At 26.7% G+C, this 21347-nt stretch overlaps 1 protein-coding gene across 1 annotated transcript in view; it reads left to right on the top strand.

Moving 5' to 3' along the window:
- The first annotated feature begins 601 nt into the window (after positions 1 to 601).
- LOC113556345 (Fanconi anemia group J protein homolog) overlaps positions 602 to 21347 on the top strand; it is a 42126-nt gene continuing 21380 nt past the window's right edge. The window contains exons 1-3 of the mRNA XM_026961220.1: positions 602 to 623; positions 813 to 945; positions 1006 to 1117. Of these exons, the coding sequence (XP_026817021.1) occupies positions 832 to 945; positions 1006 to 1117 (226 nt within the window). The 5' untranslated portion in view covers positions 602 to 623; positions 813 to 831. The remainder of the gene's footprint in view (positions 624 to 812; positions 946 to 1005; positions 1118 to 21347) is intronic.

Here is a 21347-nt window from a genome sequence, read left to right as displayed (position 1 = left end):
TCTACCCAAACCGAGCACTGTGGGTACTGCAGTATTTGGTTTTAGTCATAATTTCCTATTGATTATTATTTATTTTTATACATGTAATATTAAATAATAATGTCTAAAATATTATTGAACATTTCTCAACAGTTATTGTAAAATCGAGTTTTAGGTTTTTCTTGCGTAATTACTCAACATACTTCATTTTATTATTTATTGACAAAAAAATAAAATTTGCATCAGCTATATTTATATTCTATACAATACAGAAGTTACTATGGGTGCATACTAAAATTCGTATATATTCAAGGAACGAGCTTGAAGCATAATACTACTATATTAGTTATTTTTTCTTATTCTTTTCGTTGTATGGAAATTGGTACTCGAGGGAACTCTTAGTAGTCGTTAAAATATTTATTCAATTAAATTCGATTTTATTCTGAAAAGGGGTATGCAACGCCATCTGTGATAGGGAGCGATAAACTTTTTTCCCGCTTTATTCGTGTTATCAGTTGATAACGTCCAAATGGAAATAATGTGACTATTCCTATTGTTCTTTCATAAATTTCAAATTTCAAAGCTCAATAACTTATCAATTATTATGGTTTACGTATACACATAACGCCAAAACTGAAATTTAGGTATTGGTTTTAATGTTCATTTTTAATTTGACGTAACTCCCGTTTTTCTAGCTTTTTTTTCAATAGTTTAAATTTAAGTCGTTTTCAATCAAAATTTGACCAACACATATCTTGTATTGTAAATTTGCAATTTAAACTACATCTTCTATCAGCATAATTGAAATCGACTTTTACTGCCTTTGCGTTTAGTTGGACATCTTAGACAATTATGATGTCGGACGCTAAATCTGATGTTCGACCATTGTTCACATATACAATTGGTGGTGTCAAAATTGAAATGCCGGTCAGACCATATCCTTCTCAAGTTTCCATGATGGATAAGGTACATTCTTTGATAACGTTAGCGGAAAACATAAACTTTATCCATTTTATTGCCATTTAGGTTATTCGTGGCTGTCAAAAGCAGCAAAATTGTCTATTGGAAAGTCCTACGGGGTCTGGAAAAACATTGGCTTTATTGTGTTCAGCATTAGCATGGCAGAGAGCAGAAAAAGGTTGGTGAAAATTATAGTTCTGGAATATTCATAAATCATTTTGTGATTACAAACACGTGTCCTTTAGTCATATGACGACTGTGTTGTATGGTTCATTCCTAAGTATGTTCAAACACATTATCAACAGGGTATTGATAAGTAATATGGAAATTGAGTATTCATATTGAAAACTTATATATTTATTTCATCTAGGAAGAGTCCGGGAGATAATATTTTTTAACCATTAAAAATCCATAATTACATGATTACTACGATACATAACTTAAAAATAAATATATAATATTATTTGTACAAATATAAAATTATAAATTATGGTACTACTACAAGTAACCATGCTAGTGATTATTGTCATATTCTCATACAAAAGATAAATAATAATAAAATAAATTATCATTTATGATGATATACCTATTTCTTTAAATTAAATGTCAATGATATTTAGTATATAGTATATACATTTTATATTATTGTGAAACATACCTATTACACTTTTAGTAGTTCACAAAGTAGTAAACCCACTCAGTGGTGTTAAACTCATGTCATGTAAAGCGATCGCTTCACTTTTTAAATGAGTTTATCATATAAATTAGGATAAAAATTTTAAATTTCACTTTACAAAATAAGTCTGAGTTCAGCGCCATTGATTACCCCATCTAATGCTTATGTATTTAGTACCATTATTCTTTATTATAATGATAATATTCATACTGATTACATTTCTTAAGTTCCTGATAATAATTACTGTTGATATAGATTATATTTGTTTGTTTTCAATGATAGGTATATATTTCTATTTCTGATTTAAGTTCTTCAGTTTTTATAATACATAGTTATTGATAATAGTATCATTTTATAATGGGGGAAAATGTGTAATTGAAAATTTGTATTTCTATCGTGTAATTGTAGGTCGTTAAATATTTGGTGAATTTTTTGCATCATATACATAATTCTATAGATTATAGATATTGGGCGTTACTAAATGAAATAATAATGTTTAGTCCAATTTTAATTTCTAATTTTCAAAAAAAATATTCCATTTATAAATTACCTTTATTATATATTTTATATTTTTGCTTTTATTTACTCATAGTATTGTAATATATTATATGTATGTAGAAAAATAAATAGAAATGAAAAAAAGACTATAAATAATGAGTATTTTGTTTTTTATGTTACTGTAATTAATATGTATGTAACGGTAAAAATGATTAACCATCAAAAAAAATTAAACCTGTATCAAAATATGAAATCATTGGAACAGAGCTTAAGTTTAAATGTGAATACTTATATTATTTATGACTATATTGCTGAGATAATGTTTTTATACACTTATGACTATAATAGGCAATAGCTTAGTTTTGTGTACATCGAATATTTATTATTTTTACTGATATTTATTGTGACTTAGATTCCTATTTTTAGCTTCTATAAAACATATTTAAATGATTTTTTTAAATTGCAAATTTCTTTATAATAATAATAATATATTTGCAAACAACAACATAGTTTTCATAAATATAACATAATAAGTTTGCTCACTTCCTATAAGCAGAAGCTTATGTTGGAGGTGAGAGATATATGTTAAAAAATTCATAATTTACCTACTAAATGTAAAATCACACTATTTATAAATACTTTATAAATTATTTACCTATAATAGTGTCTAAAATGTATTAAATTAAAAGAAGGTACTAAGTAATTTTTATTTTTATTTGCTTCTTTTTCTATACTAAATTATCATAATATATTATTATTATTTAATATTTTAATCAATAAATAATAATTTTAATAGATAGTTTATTGTTTATCATATTTTTATATAGTTAATATAATATATAGTAAATAATATAATGGGTTTTAATTAAGAGTTTTTTTTCCGCAAAAGAAAACAATTTTCACTTGCCTTATTAAAAATAAATTCTTCCACAAAGTTAAATTTTTCATTGGTATATCTTATATTAAAAATAAAAATTAAAAAATAAAATATGAATATGAAATACAACGCTTGAGCTGCACCTAAATGTTTTATTCACATTTTGTTACCTCTCAATCACTACCTTAAGAATAATCTCAAATAATATTTTAAATAAATAACATCTTAGTCATAATAACTGGTATACCTTAACAGTTTTAATTTTTTGTAACTGATATAGTTTAGATAAATTGAATTTTCTATGTATATTTTGTATAGTAATTTAGCACAATTATTTAAGTTAAAAATGTTTTTTACATTTATAGCTATTTATTAATATATAATATGATATATAATTATAATTTAACTAGATATTTTGGCTTAGCAGATAGACATTTTAAAAACTGAGATAACCAAGTGATATTTTATTTTTTCCGGTGCTTGCTCATTAGTACTTTGAATAATGATATAATATATAAATATAATAACAAATTCAACTGACTGCCTTAAATTTATATTTAAATAAAATCTTTGTTATTATAGTTTTAAATAGGCAACTCAATATACATGTTTGGTTTTAAATAGGCTACTAAATTTACCAGGAGTACATTTAATATAATTTATATTATGTTGTATAGAAGTTAATAATAATTTTTGTGTTATGACTTATGACCATTGTTTTAATAATTGATTATGCTGTTATTCTATTAAGTTCTTGAAATTTATTATAACACCCCTTAAAAAAAAAAAAAAATAATAATAATAGTAAAATAAAATGCAGTCTCATTAAAATACAAATTTTCGAAAACTATTATCTAATATGTAAAGGTAATTTAAATAAAACATTAACAAATTATAAAGGCATCTTAAAATTCGAGGAATTTTATTATATTATTTTAATAGTACTTACATAAAAGTTTGTTCTTCATTTTCAAATATACTACATTTTTTGATTTTAAGAAATGTTTATGTATTTACGTCTGTGAAAATTTTTCTGACTTCGTGAAGTTTGTATGGCTCAATTAAATTTAAAATATTGTCAATTTTTGATAATTTCTATTAATCTATTATATTTATCGTAGTAAAAATAAATAGATTTAACATTTTTGAAAAAAAAAATCGATTGCTTTTAATCTTAAAATAGAATTTTATTTGTGGTTATTGTTTATTTTCTTTATGCAAATTAAATTTGGATCATATTAAAATTATTTATATTATATTATTAATTTAAATATTATATGTGATATTTCAAAAATGGTTAATAGGCATCACCATAATGTGTTTTCGGTATAAAGATTTCGGCAGCAATACGAATAATAATATAAAAAAATAATATTATTATGAATTGTAATGGGTTTTTAAGTTTTTGATTTGGATGTAAAATTACATTTAAATACATGGTATAAATAAATTAAATTGATCATAATTATTATGAATGAATATTTTAGTATAGGTATAATTAATGATGTTTGCTAGTTCGTAATTGAAAAAATATCGTGTTAAACTAATTGTTGAGCATATACTTGTAAATGTTGTTAAATTGAAAGGTATATTTGTATGATAATTGGAAATTACGACCTTGTTTTTACTTATAAGATAATTTTCTAAGTTATTTGTAAATAAAATACGAGTAAAAACAAGTTAAACTAATATAATTAAAAGGTGTAAGAGTATAATTTCACTCTAATTTATTAAGTTCTTAAAAGGTTTTGTTCTACTTGTATATAGATTAATATACACATAGATTAAATTTAATGTATCCTACTGAATTTTATGTACTTATATAGTTATTGTGAAGTAATATTAAGTATGTTAATAAACAATGCAACTTGAGATGAATTTTGTATGATAAATTAAATAAACCATATGGTTAGGTTAGGATAGTCACTTAAATTTTCAAAGTGATTTTTTTTATATACGTTTTACGTAATTTAGGTTGTGTAATTTTCTTTTAAATATTTTCCTTTATAGATAATTGTCAGTTTATTTATTTTTGGAATAGCCATACCTATAAAATAGACATATAAAACATATGATGTAATTGGTCTTGCATTTATATTGTTCGTTCCTTGTGTATAATATACAAGACTATAATATACGAAAATATGTTCTAAAATGTACCGATGTTTCGTTTTTATCCAAAACATAACATCTTTTATTCCATTCATAACAGAGCATTGTATGTGATATCTACAATTGAAAAAACATGGTTTATATCTATTTCGTAATCATTCGGCATCTGTTAGAATCTAAAACCAAAAATAAATAACTAAATGAAAAAAAAAAGAAGAAGAATAAGAATACAAATAAAAGAGATAATATGATATTGTGAGGACAGAAAACGTTTTTAATTTACTAGAAAAACACATCAATACTAAAAAAAGGACCAGCAGCCTGTCTAAGTGGCACTTAGAGAAATGTATTATTGTTATTCCGGTTTCCGATCTTATTTGATAAAGATCTTGGCGAAAAAAAATATAGAGAATGATCTCCACTCGTGTGTGGTTCTCTGCCACTGTCAGTGTGTGTATTGTACACAATGCACAGCAAACAAGATTACTACATCTAGAACACTTGACAGGTTGAATGGGATGAGATTTGTTAGGTACTTTTTTTATTCAATAGCCCTTGGCATATATACTATGCCACAGACACACGAATGCAGTCGGCATTTTTTATGTTCGAATTTTCATTTTATATTTCAGTTTAAAAACTTGTCTGGAGATTTGTTTCGAAGTAATTTTGTTTTCAGAAACTCTTTGCAATTGTTGGTAGTTTTTTTATACATACAAATAAGGGTCTCGTATTTCTACAATCTTTAAATCTTAGGAAATATGAACAAATTGCTGTCCTATTAATGGTGTGATGCTACAACTGACATATATATTCCAAGAAAAGCTTAATTCAAAATACGTTTTGTATAACACAAAATGACATAATAGTATTCTATTATACATTTGCTTGATATGGTAATATTTTTAATAATAGATATGGGTTAGGTGTACGGCGATATTTGATAGATACTACAATAAAAATCAAGTAGTATGTATAATATATTCATGCTTTGATGTTTTCATATCTTTATGGAAATGTATTCGATTAATGTATACAATTTATAATTAATTTCTATTTAATAGGAATTAGCATAATTCAAATCCAAAATAAAAAATTGGGATTTATATTGTTTTAAATTATTATTTTACTGAGCAAGTACAGCTATAAGGGTTAAGAATTTCATTAGTCTATTTTTTAAATTCTGTGTATTTCAAAGTACAAGTATTATCCAATGGAAAAACGACTAATAAAGTGCAAGGCCATTAAGTTGAAACAATTCGTGTTCATTTAAAATGCTTTTTTAATAATTTCAAAAGTTTCTGTCGCTAATTTTCCTAGTTTAACTCAAAACATACTGCAAACGTTGCTTAGGCTTGTTTAACTTTATACATACATTTGAAATACTTGATTGTGTGGATTTTATTGATGTCTTTATTTTTATTATAGGTATAATAATTGAAATCCCAGTATTTATTTTAACACCGTATAATTTACTTACGCTAATTTTTCATAAATTAATTTATTCTATCTTATAATATAGGCATTCAATGCTTCAATATTTTGATTTAAGCCACTATTTTGATATGCTTTGTATTAGTTTAGTTTATTTCTTTTAGAAGGGAGGTGAGTTTGAGATGTTCTACATCTGTAGGTCTGAATCAGAAAAATATAATACATTTCGTTTTATTCGACATATAAGATAAAAAATCATAATCATTAGACCGTATAAAATACAAAAAAAAAAACAACTGAAATATTCAATCGCGTATATCTCTAATTTCTACACCGACGTTTATAGCATACCGCACATAAGCAGACGGTAATTTCTGGGGATTCAATGCTTGAAAAAAAGAACAAGAAAATGGGGTTAACTCTATACAATAGAATATGATAGAGGGGCATTTTTCATATTGCACGCATCATCTTTTGAAGTATATCATAAAAATTCCCATTTATTAAAACACCCCTCAAGACGTGAGGGTCGTTTTGTAATGTCTTATTTCCAATTGGCCAATTCCGGTTAGATCAGGATATCCGAAGCATATGGTTTTATATTTCGTATAGATGCTACTTCATATTTTTATATGTAATTTTATTTGGTTTAGTTAGTTGGTAGCGATCATATGTGCGTTTTAAATATGTTCGATATGTCTGTAGTAAGTTGTATATTATAACCGTGATGTGTTCTTAGTCTTAATATTTTTTAATTGGTATTTATTATTAATGTATCGTATTTGTTTTAATATACATAACTAATTTTGTACTACGTATTTTGTATACATACAAATATTATCAATTCATTCGGTAAGTGCACTTACATATGCATGCATAAGTGCATTTATTTATTTTTATAGAATACATATTTTTATATAATATTAATTACTAACTAGTGTACATATTTTATATTATGTTACGGGTAAAGTAGAATACCGGATAATGTGAAACGCAAATACAAACAAGTAATTTTTTGTTCAATTTATCTTATTAAATTTATTATTATTAATAATTATATAATATTAATGGAAATAATTCAAATATAAACATTACTTATGGCCACGGGAAAAAGTTATAATTCTTAGATAGTATAAAAATAAAAATAAGTTTTTATAGCGTGTCTTAAAAATTCCATACTTAATTATAAAGTTCTAAATAATTATAGTAAACGGTTTTTTATTTATTTTGATTTTCCATCAATATTATGTATTTTAATATTATTTCCATTAATATTATATAATTATTATGAATAGTAAATGTAATAAGAAATACTGCATAAACATGTATTTGTTTGTATTCGCGATTCATATTGCTTGGGCAGGACCATATTGCCGTAAAATATTTAATATGCACTAACATTAAATGTGTAAAATATTTTAGAAAAACTATTAAGGGTAAGGTTTTATCTTCAATACATCTGGAAAACCATTGGAAATCATGACAGCATTATTTGTATCTAAAAATAGTTCATGTTAAGAGGATATACCAGTATGCTATACCCTCAAATTTACACAGTTTACATTTAGTTTCATTGATTTTAATATAGTGGATTGATAAATTATTAAACTTAAATAAGTAGTAACATTATATTGTATTTGTTTATACATTAATTTTTTACAAAATTTACATTTTTTAACGAATTATGAGTGAGTAAATAGAAAAAGCCCATTAGCCGATAAAAAAATAAAATATCTTAAAATTGTACATAATAAAGCAGTTAATGTTCTTTTTTTCTTAAATTTAATAAACAATTTTCTACTAATATAAATATTATAAAGCTAAACGTAAACTTCTGAGTATAAATTTGTTTTATTTGACGCATTTATAAGAATCAAAACGCATACCTGTTATGTATACTAGTTAGTACTTACGTTCGTTATTTTATTTTATTCTATTTATTATAATTATTCATTCAAATATATAGAACAAATTTTATACTTTATATGATCATTTAAAAAATTAAAATACGTGTAAATATTCTAATTTTCCATTATTTATTTTTAGTTATTATTCCAAATTGTTTGTTCAAGTATAGGAAATTTCCTATTTTAGATAAAATTTGTTACCAGAAACCACCTCTAGTGTTAGATTTATCAAAGTTCTATAAAAATATGCTTTTGTGTTCAATACATTGTCATAATATATTGCTGTAATGTATTTTTCTGTTAACATCATAAGTTATATAAATTATATAAACATAAATCTAAATATGTATAACTAAGTAATTTTCATGATTTTTTTAACAACCTAATAGTATTTTATAACAGGGAAGTATCATTTACCAAAGTAATAAATTAATTACAATTTCAGTTTTTTTGTGGTGAGATATTTTGTTTGAGCATAATAATATTATTTCTGTAATATTATTTTTGTGGAAAAATGAAAAATTACTGTCGTAATTATTATCTATTATATGTATAACAAACAATATATATATGCATTGTATATATACTTATAGTCTATAATTCTATATCATATTATATTTATATAACTGAATATTGGTATATCTGAAACTAATAGACTCAAAAAATCAAAAACTAATCCAATTTTTACGCGATTTATTACAATATGTCCTTGTGGTCCGGAGAAGTCTTATAGTAATCAAAATCCTTTGATAAGATGTGATAGACGATAGTGTCATTTTAAAATGGAAAATTGTGATCCAATTCCTAAATGAAGTACGACAATACGAGTTGTGCTTACCATTTTACTTGTGATCCTTATTGTTGTGGCGACATTATCGACTCTGTTGAACTTATTAATAATATATATTTTACTCATATGTTATATACATATTTATAATTTATTTAAAATCAACACATAATTACCACTTCATATCAGCATATTAACATTACCCAGGACTCAGGAAACACTATTGAAAGGTTGGCTGAGTCATTTATTAAAAATGTATGTTTTGTCGAGTTGTAGTTTATAAAATTATATTATGAGTTGATATCATATTTAATTTTTAATTTTTATTAATGGTTTTAATAGCTTAAAACTTGACAATTTGAGAAAATCAAACTACCCTATTTCTTTGCGATGGAACTTTGTTGTCTAATAAACACTTTTTTCTCATAAGGTTTTCATACAAAACTGGCGTTTTCGTGTGGCTCATTTGGGAAAAATGTATTAGCCCCCTTATATGTTTAATACATTATTTGAGCAAACTTATATATACGAGTACATATATCTATTGTTTAGGTGAAATGTATGTGGACTATTATGTTTTCCTTCCCATTTTTAGATACTTAGGGTTATTAATTATTCTATTACTGTTATGGTGTATTAATTTTGAGTATTTGTAAAATAAAATTTAAAAATAGTTATTAAGGAATAGATTTTATTGTAAACACATATTTGTATTGGAAAAAGATATTTTTAATCAGATAAAAAATTTGTATAGTTTTGATCACTTTAATTTAAATAAGCCCAAATTTATTTTACCTATTTTTTTTTTTACATATTTTGGTATAATTACTTATTTTTACATATTTTGGTATAATTACTTATTTTTACATATTATCGGTTAATAAGCACTAAGTACATAGATTTTTTTACGATTTTTATACCCTTTCAAATAAGTCAACATATATTTACTACCAAACATAAACAAAATAAATTTAAACTTTCTACATTTTCTCATGAAAGTTCTTCAACATTTTATACAGATTCGTGTCACGCATTTATTCGTGCTGACATTCCAATTTTTAATCTAAAAAATTAAACATTGAAGTATATTTTAGAACAATTTCCTGCAAGACTATTCCAAAAAAGTAGTATGTAAGAAAAAATATATTAATGTAATTTATGAGGAGACTTTAACATCAATTAGATAAAATATGCAAGATTGTCCAATTTGGGTTTCTTTTGACGAGTCGACTGATACGGATGTTGATGATAAGCGTTATTATAGTGTTATTACATATTTTGATTTTTTTTATTACATTAAGATCTGTTCCTTAGTTATCACTATATGATTATCAGCAATCAGCTTAAACGAAATAGTAATACGTGATGGTAAATATTATAAAAGTTATTGTAAAGGTATATGTTACTTCTTTCGTAACGTTACATAATATAGTTAATAGTTATGTATTCCTAAGTTGGCCAACTTCACAACTTACACACACAATAGCATTTTTTTTTTATAAACTATATTATTTATTAATTTATAAATTTGCACAAACAATCGGCCAATGTTTTGCTTAAATATATAAATGTTAACATTATATGCTTTACTTGGTAAATTTGGAGTCAGTCGCCCATATATGAATGGTGATTATTCACTTGAACGTAATATCTATATCAATGATAATTGTTCGGGCTGTAACTCACCCGTAGCCAGGTTATACACACCGCAGGGTGCCATCCTTTTGGAACTTAAGTAATATGTATAGCGGAAAATAAAAAAGACGAGAGAGGCCCGTATGAGTAATGCCTTCGGCAGGTCATAATAACATGTTATATTGTACATAATATTTTTATCCGTATAGAGTTTATAGTTTAGTTGGTATAATTAATTTGCGTACTATTTCTTAATACGTTGTTTTCTATGGTATAGGGCGGTGTTTTATGTGCATTTAACATACATAATTAGCGTTGTAAACGCCGCCAAACACATACTCTACAGTATGCGCTTTGTACTCAACCGAACCCGGTGCGAGACATTTTATCTGGTTGATTGTATATGCCGCCGGTCGCCTCTGATGGTGTATAATAATATGATATATGCGGGAAAACGGGCGGTGGCGAGTACACAGCGAAGCGGATATGTATGCTATAATAATAATGTATAAAGGGGGGACGTGAAAAGCGACCAAATCGAAATCCCAGCGTGCGGCGCAGCGGGACGACGTCGACGCCGCCGCTCACGGAGGGGTGGGGATGGGGCGGAGAAGGAGTCGTGAGGGATGATGAGGGCGGTGAGGTAAATAACACGATGATGATGATGACGATGATGATGACGGCGACGACGACGACGTCCGAGATCGGTCGACGAGGTCTCCCGGGGCGGCTAAAAACGAATTCGCCCGCACTGGCGGCGGCAGGCCTCCCGCTCCGCGCGCGTATAATATTAACAGTAATAGTAATAGTAATAGTAATAGTAATAGTAATAGTAATAATAATAGTACTCGTACCTCCCCGGGTGGCGTGCGGGTCTGCTCGGGCGGTGGTGGTGACAGCCGCGGCGGCTGTGGCACGGGGTGACAAAATGGACTCGCCGGCGGGACACCGTGGAGTGTTGTGTGCGAGTATTGGTGACGGCGAAGGGGGCGGGGGGAGGCGGTAGGCGCGCAATCATGGCGGACGACAAAAGCAGCCGCGCCGCCGGGCCGTGATCGATCCGCTGATGTCAACGCCACGCGGGGTGACGAATTTTCTCAACCAGCGCCGCCGCTGCGGAGCGTCGCACCCCGCCGCTCCGGGTACCGGCGAGACGCGCCGCGCATTATACGTGTATAATGATATAATATATATACTATGTATATGTGTGTGTGTGTGTATTCAGCACGATGGCGCATACATTTATTTCTTTACGTTATTGTCAATAGGTTTACCTATAGGTATACCGTTATACATCATAATGTATAATGAGAAGAAAATGTAAATTCTTGACGACGAGTAGGTCGTCCTAACCTATATATAATGCTCCTCGTATACGTTTTTCCGCAGAAAATATAGTATATATTATACTGTTCAAGTACACGGTCGTTATTGTATTATATAAGCAAATTAAAATCGTTTTGTTTTTTTACCATCGGGATAAAATCGTTGTATTATATTATATTATGGCATATGAATTTAGTGAATTAATTAATAATAATAATAATAATAATAATAAAAAGAAATAGAAACAGATGTGCATTTAGTATATAACGTTACAAAAAAGCTGAGAAGGTCGCTTTGCTGTAGGTAATATAAAAAGTTTCGGATGTACCACGTCATTGTGGCAGGTTACAATATTTAATTTAATTTCAATGATAAATAAATAATCATATTACATATAAAAAACAATTGTGATGAGAAACAGTATACATGGACGTATTATATTGATTCTGTGGACCCAAATTTACACCTAATTTGGCTTAAAAATAATCTTATTAAGTTCAAACATTTAGAAAACAAAAAAAAACTATTTCATTTCTTATTTTAAAGACTGAGGACTTTCTGTGTAATATTTTTAAAAAATTAGAGTTTTAACAGTAGCATAATAATTGATGTAGTAATCGGAGAACGTTTTTAATGGTTAAATATACAAATTGTATTATATATAATATATATACTACCGGTATACCTAAATAGTTAAAACTTATTTATTTTTATAAATATTCTATTTAATTGATTTTTTTTTATAGTAAACATTATTTTTATTTTCTTACATTGTTTTGAACGTGATTTTACTGGGGCTTCACGTTAACATCGTAAAAGTAACTATGTCAATTAAATAAAAAAAATTCTTGATGTAGTTAAAAACTACTGATTAAAACAAACCGCATTTTTAACGTTTTATTTTATGATTATAGCTAAAATTTTTAACATAGTTTTTTGACCGAATCGAACCTATAGTAATTTCATTTTAATTATAATTATTTATATTCACTATGAAAAAATTTAACTTACTAAATTAATTTTTAGTCGCAGGTATGCCTTTTTTAAAACGTAATTTTAGATAAGTTTCACATTGAATAATTTTAAAACGTGTGTCCTTACAGTTTTAAACATTGGATTTATCTATATAAAATTAAAAATATTTTCTATTTAGATATGCCAATAAAACGATCTATTTGTGTATCAACATCTATTCAGCTATGTTTATTTTATTATGTATATTTTATTAATATAATACTATTATAGTACCTAATTTATTTTTTTGTTAGCATAGTAATACTAATTACTAAGTATAATAATAACATGAAATTGAATTAATTTGTACCCAAAATGTTGCATATATTATATCATATGTCGCAGGTACTAATAATTATTATATTAACTTATAAGTCAATACCGAAGTACCTAAAAGACTAAAACTATTTTTAAACGTTTTAATGGTAACAATGGTGTAAATAAGATTGTATTTATTTAATTTTTTTTGATTTAATAACATTTTTGTCTTAAATTTTTTCTTATATATGTTGATACATTTTTTCTTAGTAAAATACCTCAAGAATGTTATACAAGCTTCCTAATAAATTTGTAAAACATATTTTTGAATTGATGCACACAATCGATGATTTTTTTTTTTGAATATTATTGAAGTTCAAATTTTGACAAAATTGGATCGAAAAATGATGATTTTTTTCAGAAACAATTTTAGTTATCTTTTAGTAAAACTATAATACGTTTTTCGCTCCACTCTGAATCTACAAAACGCACCATGGTAAGACCTGCAACAAAGAATCTAAAATTCTAAACAATTTTCATCTACATTAATTTATTTTGTAAATAGAAATTTTAAATTTTGATGATCTCCTCCATAAAATGTATTCAATATTAGGTTACCCGTTTCTAAAAATTGGTTCGTTTTATTTTATTCCTAATAAAGATAATCGTTTATCATAAATGAATATTATAATTTATAAATAATTAACCGAATTTATAGATAAAATTGTCCATCATCGTGGTTTATTAACAATAAATTAAACTTCAAAATTATAATTTCATAAAAAAATTACACATATACACAAGTCATAAATAAAGTTTAATAATATTAAACTTGTCGTAGATACCAGTTTGGTGTTATATAGATTAATATAGCATTACACAAACTTATATTTTATTAACCATACATGAATGTCTAAAGCATGTACCTACATATCGTAGTTGATTGTAATCCGTGTTGTTTTATTATGTCATGAAGATGATTAAGATATTATTCAAGTATTTATAATTTACATGATAAAATAACAACTTTAAAGTAATAATAAACAAAAAAAAACTTTTTTTCGTTCAAATGTTGATCACTTAATTTCAAATTATATATCTTGAAAATTCGTGTATTACTGTTATAAAAATAAAAATAAAATTGATTTATTATTCTAATAAATGGGGCAAGTGCTCACCCCCAATAGTTAAAAATCCTGTAACGAGGGTGCACACGACTAGGTATACGCGTTTACCTGGGTATAATCAGATGTATTACTATATTTATATCCGGTTTATGTTGGTTATAAAATTGGTGGTCTTCGTTGTATTATAATAAATGCCTTGAATTTTAGGTTTATTAACTATAGCTAATAACGATTTACAAGAGGGCATGTCGTAAGAGGTACGTACATTTTCCTGCGCACATGTTGTTGTTACGTTGAGTGCCTGTATAATTTTATTTTTTATTATATAACGTTAACACGTATTTTTTCTATATTATTTGTGCATGCTGAGGACTGTTCGGTATGATCAAATACTAATGTTTATCGAATTATGTATTATTGTGATATATTTTAAGTGCCGAAAATATATTATCAATTTATCATAAGACTATATTGGTAAGTGGTACATCTGTACACGTTAATTCATAAATTGTTGAGTTTGGGATAAATTAGACATCGGAAGTCAAGAAATAGCTTGAAAGGTAAATGTTGAAGAAATAACTTGTGTATATTTGTGAGAAAAAAATAGAAAGAAGCAATTATTTAAAATTATTATGACGGGGTTCATACAGTTTCATTTAAATGTATAGCCTATACCTAATAGTTTTATTTGCCGCAAGCTTTGTAAATCCTTTAGTTACCTACACCACTATAACTTCTCCTACTTTGTATGTACTACAATTTTTTATGTTTAAGTTAATTAAATGTAATCATTTCGTTTTATTTACCGTAAATATGGATTTATACCACAGCAACAATTAGCTTAAATAGCTTGTGCATTGTTTTCAATATTAAATCAAACGCAGTTATCTATGTAAAATATACATCAATTTTTTGATTTTTATTATTACCTTTAAGAAATAATTTAAAAATGGTACAATATGTCTACTTTGTTCAAATATTCACATGTTCTTACTTGTTACACATTTGTTCTACAGAAAATTTATTACGGAGAATTTTGAATTTTCATCACTACCTGTTTTTCTTTTATTCCTTATTTAGCTTGGTAATACTTCATTGTATGATAGTACTACCAACACCCTACATACATATTAGATAATGTTAAATGTAACTGTCAATGTTACATTACTATTTACAAAAAAATATAAACAAAATCTTGTATTTTAATATGTATTCTGAAGAATAGTTTGTCGATTACCTATAACTATTATAGTGTTAAAAGAAAAATTCTGGTCGACATTATTATCAATATTACTGATTATGCGGTATGAATTAATCGTGTCTTTTATTAGGTAATAAAAACAAAACGTATTATTTTTATAATTTTTATACCTATTTTATGTTTTTCATATTTGAAATATTATTATCATTTTTTTTTTTTTTTTTTTTTAATAACTGCAGGGTAATTTTGTGGTTTTATCTCTTATTTCATTAATTCTAATGACTAAACATTTACTTTAGTTTCTTGTAAATCGACAATAATTTTCTTAAAACCAATTTACTTTTTCCATTAAAAAAACTTAGTAAAGTAAAAATTGTTGAACTAAGTTAAATTTTCACTTAATTTTCTTTAAAATTCAATAATTATATATATATCGACCAAACCTATGTTTATTTTAAACATTATTCTTATAATAATAAATTGTCATGTAGACTATAATAATAAAGCTAGGTAGCTGTATTTTAAATTACAAAATAAAATAATACAAATATATTATTATAATTTATAATTAATTTATGTTTTCTAAATTCATCACGAATCATGGTTCAAATTTAAAGTACACATAAAAATAATATGCGTAATTATCGATTAGGGATAAAACTAAGTGTTATCCACCTATTCGTTATAGGATATAAGTTAAAAGTTTTTTTAAACGTATTATATAATATTTAACTACAGGAATTAAGTTAATTGTGGTGGTATGTTTGACTTGAATTCGTATAGAGTAAAAATCCGATGTTATATAAAAAAAATTATGTATATGTGTAAGGACTACGTTACACTTGAGCAATGTTCGTACAAGGCTCTTGTAATTCACAATAATTCCGATCGTATATATTATAATATAATAATATGCCATATTGCCCATATTATACTTATTGGAGTGACTATAAAAAAAATTAAAAAAACCGTTGCGTGCTGATGATTAAGTATAATATATTATAATATGCAAACCATTAGGTGTGGGGGAAGGCGGTATAGTAACTTGGATAGACTGTGTAAGAGAATGATTTTGTAAGTGAGGTTTCTAGTGTATTACCTATATATGCATTTAAAATGTGCATATAATATTATATAGGCATACTAAATCTGCTGTATACTTAAGGGTTGTAAACACAAAATTTCTCGTACGCTTGGAAGTCAACCGTATACAATTTATACTTAACGTGTAACAGAAATCACGGTATAGTGTCCCGTGTACGTGGAAAATTTGCAATTATTTTCGCGTTACTTCAGTGCGTTCACTCCGCCTAGTCTAAACGAGCACGTATAACCCTGTATGTATATTCTAGTACGTGGATTATCATATGCGTATGAATGTAGAAGTCTAGACACTGTTTGTATGATATATACATATATATTTCGTAAGCTTTCTGCTATTACTTCACCAAAGTATATATAATATATATAAACAAGTCTGGGGCGCGCGCGCGGAACCCGAGTGCCCACAGCGGGATGGCTTTTCAAGTGGCAGCGTCGACATCGGTCTTTCGTAGGCGGTGGGTTCGTGGTGAAGGGTTTGTGGGGTGGTAGAGTTGCAGAGGGAAATGTATGTGTAATATATATTATACACATATATGCACGTTACGTGACGAGGGATATTCGATGACGAGAGAGGAGGGCTGAATACGGCGGGGCGCGCGATCAAAGGACTCTGTCCCTCGGGTTTCTGCTTTTGCTGCAGCCATTGCGGTGGTGAAGAAGAAGCCGGAGGGTTCGTTGTCGTCGTCGGCCACACGCACCGTCGCACACGTCCCTCTCTGCTGTTTGAGTATATATATATATATATATATATATATAATGTATGTATATATTATAATAATATATTGTCCTCTCTCGGACTAGGTCTCTCTTTTCTCTTCCTCCAGTACCATCATTCTACCTCCCCTTGTGCACCCAGCATAAGACTCCGTTGTATACACCAATCCAATGCAAATTCTCTGCTCCGTCGTCATCGATGGATATATATTTTTTTTTTTTCTATATAATGCTCACTGACTTTTCCTACTCGATTACCATTATGTTTATATATATTGAGAGTATAAAATATAATGCATATATACGTCAAGGGTCCCTCGGGAAAGTTCTATACATGTATAGTGTACATAATACACATATACACATATATATACACATATATACAAGCGACATCGTTTGGCGTTTGTAACCGGGAGAGGGTCGCATTACGAGACTGTACATATTATACGTATAGTGTATATTATAATATAATATCATCCGGCTCCTGGGAGGGATATACGCACGCGGTGAACGCTAATTCGATAAGGATTCTTGTCCTAGTCTGATACAGCTCCGACGCCGGAATACGTCATTATTATTACTGCTGGAGTACGCGAACACTGCGCCGCAGAAGCTTTTAAGTAGGTAGACGGCGTATTAATTTCGAGAGCGTCCGAATATTGAAATCGTAGCCTTTATATTCTATGTATATATATATAATTATGTACTCGGGTATATGGCTTAGCTGAAGTATTATGTGTATAATGTATATTGTTGCGTTATCGCACGCACTATACGAAAGGGATTTCCGTCCCGTTATGTTGACGTCATATAATATATATATACGTAATACGTATAGTCTAGTTCGCTATTAAACATATACGTCCCTTGTATTATGTATAAGTCAAATGTATGAGTTTGATACTGATAGTTGTATACTATACCTATATGGGTCGTGACCGTTACTACGTGTGAGATCGTCTATGAATTTCAATCCCTTAATAGTTAATATATTTCGAGGTTATTCAACCAACGTATTAACATTATATAACATATAGAACGCATACAAACTTATTCTAAACGTATTTCAGTCATTAAGTATAGTTATAATTTACTGGTAAAATATATAAAAATATTTTATCAAATACTGTTTAATCGAATTCTAGTTTTAATGTTTATACTATAAATAGTTCAAGAAAATAATTGTGTAAGATTCTAATTTAAGCAAAAAATGTATATTGGTTTAGATTTTAGTATATTTATAGTATCTGTTCGTTGTATAGGTATAATACAACCATATTTTCGGGTAGGAGAAATATATAATATACTCACAAAGTTACATGTACTTATTGTAAATCTTATTTTTAAATGGTATGTTTTAATAATTCCATATAATTAAAGTTAGTATAGTTCAGGGATGGCTAACCTTTTTGGTGTCAAGTGCCAAATTTTCCAATCAAGGTTTTGAAGATTTTTCACGTGCCCAGAAGAAATTCAATTTTCTAAGAATAAAAATAAAGTTACTGATTTATTATATATTATTTTATTAAGTTAGCGCACTTTTTTTTTTTTTTATTATAATTTTTAAAATGTATATAATTTGCTTCTTTGAATTTCTTATAACAGTTATAATCAAAATTTTATGAATAGCATAATTTTTAATAATTTCAATTTTTTCATATGTGCCATTGAAATTTGATCAACGTGCCACCTTTGGCACGCGTGCCGTAGGTTCGCCACCCCTGACTATACTATAGTTATTAGTTATTAACAAACTCCAAAAATTATTGACATTTATTATTTTTTAAATTATTCAGAACCATTTTTACTATTTTTGAAGGTAAATTAATTTGAAAATTTGTTTATATTATTATAAAATCTTTAATTGAATACATGTACATTTATTGTAAATCAAACTCGATTATTAAAATCATTTTAGGTTCTAACCAGAGTGATGAATGACGAATGTATTGATTTTACAATGATGTAAGATTTTTTTTTGTATGTGTGAAAATTTCAAGTACACAGTACTAGTATAATGATTATATATGTATGTGTGTTGTGTTTGGTTATTCGTTTTTGAATTAGGTACAACAAACTACAAGGTAACAAAATAAAATTGATTTTGTCAAAAACTGGTTTTGAACAAATTTCCCGTTTTTTTCTATACTATTTTTATGGTTTTACCAATTATTAAGTATTTTTTACTTAAAATCCTATAAAATACCCACTATAAATTAAATTTTTTGTCAGAAACTGCTCTTAAAGTTAATAATCGAAACATCTACTGTTAAAAGTGTCTCCAGGCGATAAAAAAAGCTCATATTATTGTAAAATCAATACTTCCATTCCTCCACTCAGAATCTAAGATATAACTTTTTTTTCATAAATTTTGTTTTTAATGTCTTGAACTTATATATTAAAGAAAATATTTCCCTCGATTTTAAAACGTTTTGAGAAAATGAGTCTTATCAAACTATATAGGTATATAGTTATATCATTTATTGTATTTAAAATGTTACAATAATTTTTACGAAACAAAAAAATATATGTAATTTATTAGACTTAATAATTATTTATTGTGTCTATCAAAGTATCAAAATTAATGTTTACTATTTTTACTTACAAAGTTATATGCTTAAAAGAAGTACCAATTGATTTTTCTTAAACTTACATAATGCATACTACAAATTAAAAATGTCTGCAAATTACGGCGTTTAACATAGAATTTAGAAAATAATTACATTAATATTTTTGTATCAAAGAATGATAAAATATATATAGAGGTGAACACTCAAATAGCATAATACTATATGTATATAAATTAAACACTGAAGACGATATTTCATATTTTGAGTTAGAACAATATATTGTTGTAATATAATATAGTATAATTTGAATATTGTAAAACTGTTAATCCTATGTATTATAGTTTCATTCCAAATTGTATTGTGTTATTTAATAATATAAATTTATATTGATTTAAATTACGAATAGTTATGTACTATATACGTAAGATCAAGGCCTCAATTCAAAACAGCAAATATTTATACAATAAATATTTATTTAAAAATGAAGATTTAAATCAAGGGTCGCCCCAACCTTATTTTCAAGTGAGCTAGATTCGAAATTTCTTATGATCGACATCTAAGACATTTAGGTCTTTAGGGGGAGATTTGTTTGATGAGCTAATCAAAAAGGATCTAAACACTCTAAACTCTAAAGAATAACTATTAATTGTTTCTTCAAAATAATAATAATAATAATATTCTAATATTCTAATATTACACGAGAAAAAGTAAAAAAATTCATGTTTAGTTCGATAATGTCTTTTTAAGTTTCCACATTTGAAAATTGAAAGCGTATCTCGGCATAATAAACATACCCATTTGCCTTTAATGTTAGTTTTAAAAAAATTGTCAACTCTATTCCTGATTAAAATAATAAGTTTTGTACTTTTTATTTGCTTTCATTTTATTGTTGTAAAAATTTTAAATTCTAAATAAATTTGGTAAAAACAAAAATACCTGAACATATAATACAAGTTGCACGTGACTAATTGATAGTCCAGTTATATTTGACAATAATTAACACTATTCCGATTATCACAATTGACTGATTATAGTAGTAAAATACATTTTTATTAGAATCTACCCATATTCCTAGAAAGATCGAATAGTTGTCGATCCCCGATTTATATGTTAATCTTTGGTTATATAGTTACAAGTGTATTCCAAATTTTGGTTTCCTTTATATGGA

The sequence above is a fragment of the Rhopalosiphum maidis genome, chromosome 1, assembly GCF_003676215.2.
Source record: "Rhopalosiphum maidis isolate BTI-1 chromosome 1, ASM367621v3, whole genome shotgun sequence".
Classification (NCBI taxonomy): Eukaryota; Metazoa; Arthropoda; class Insecta; order Hemiptera; family Aphididae; genus Rhopalosiphum; species Rhopalosiphum maidis.
The sequence above is the reverse complement of the archived record's forward strand: the minus strand, read 5'-3'. Positions and strand labels throughout refer to the sequence as shown.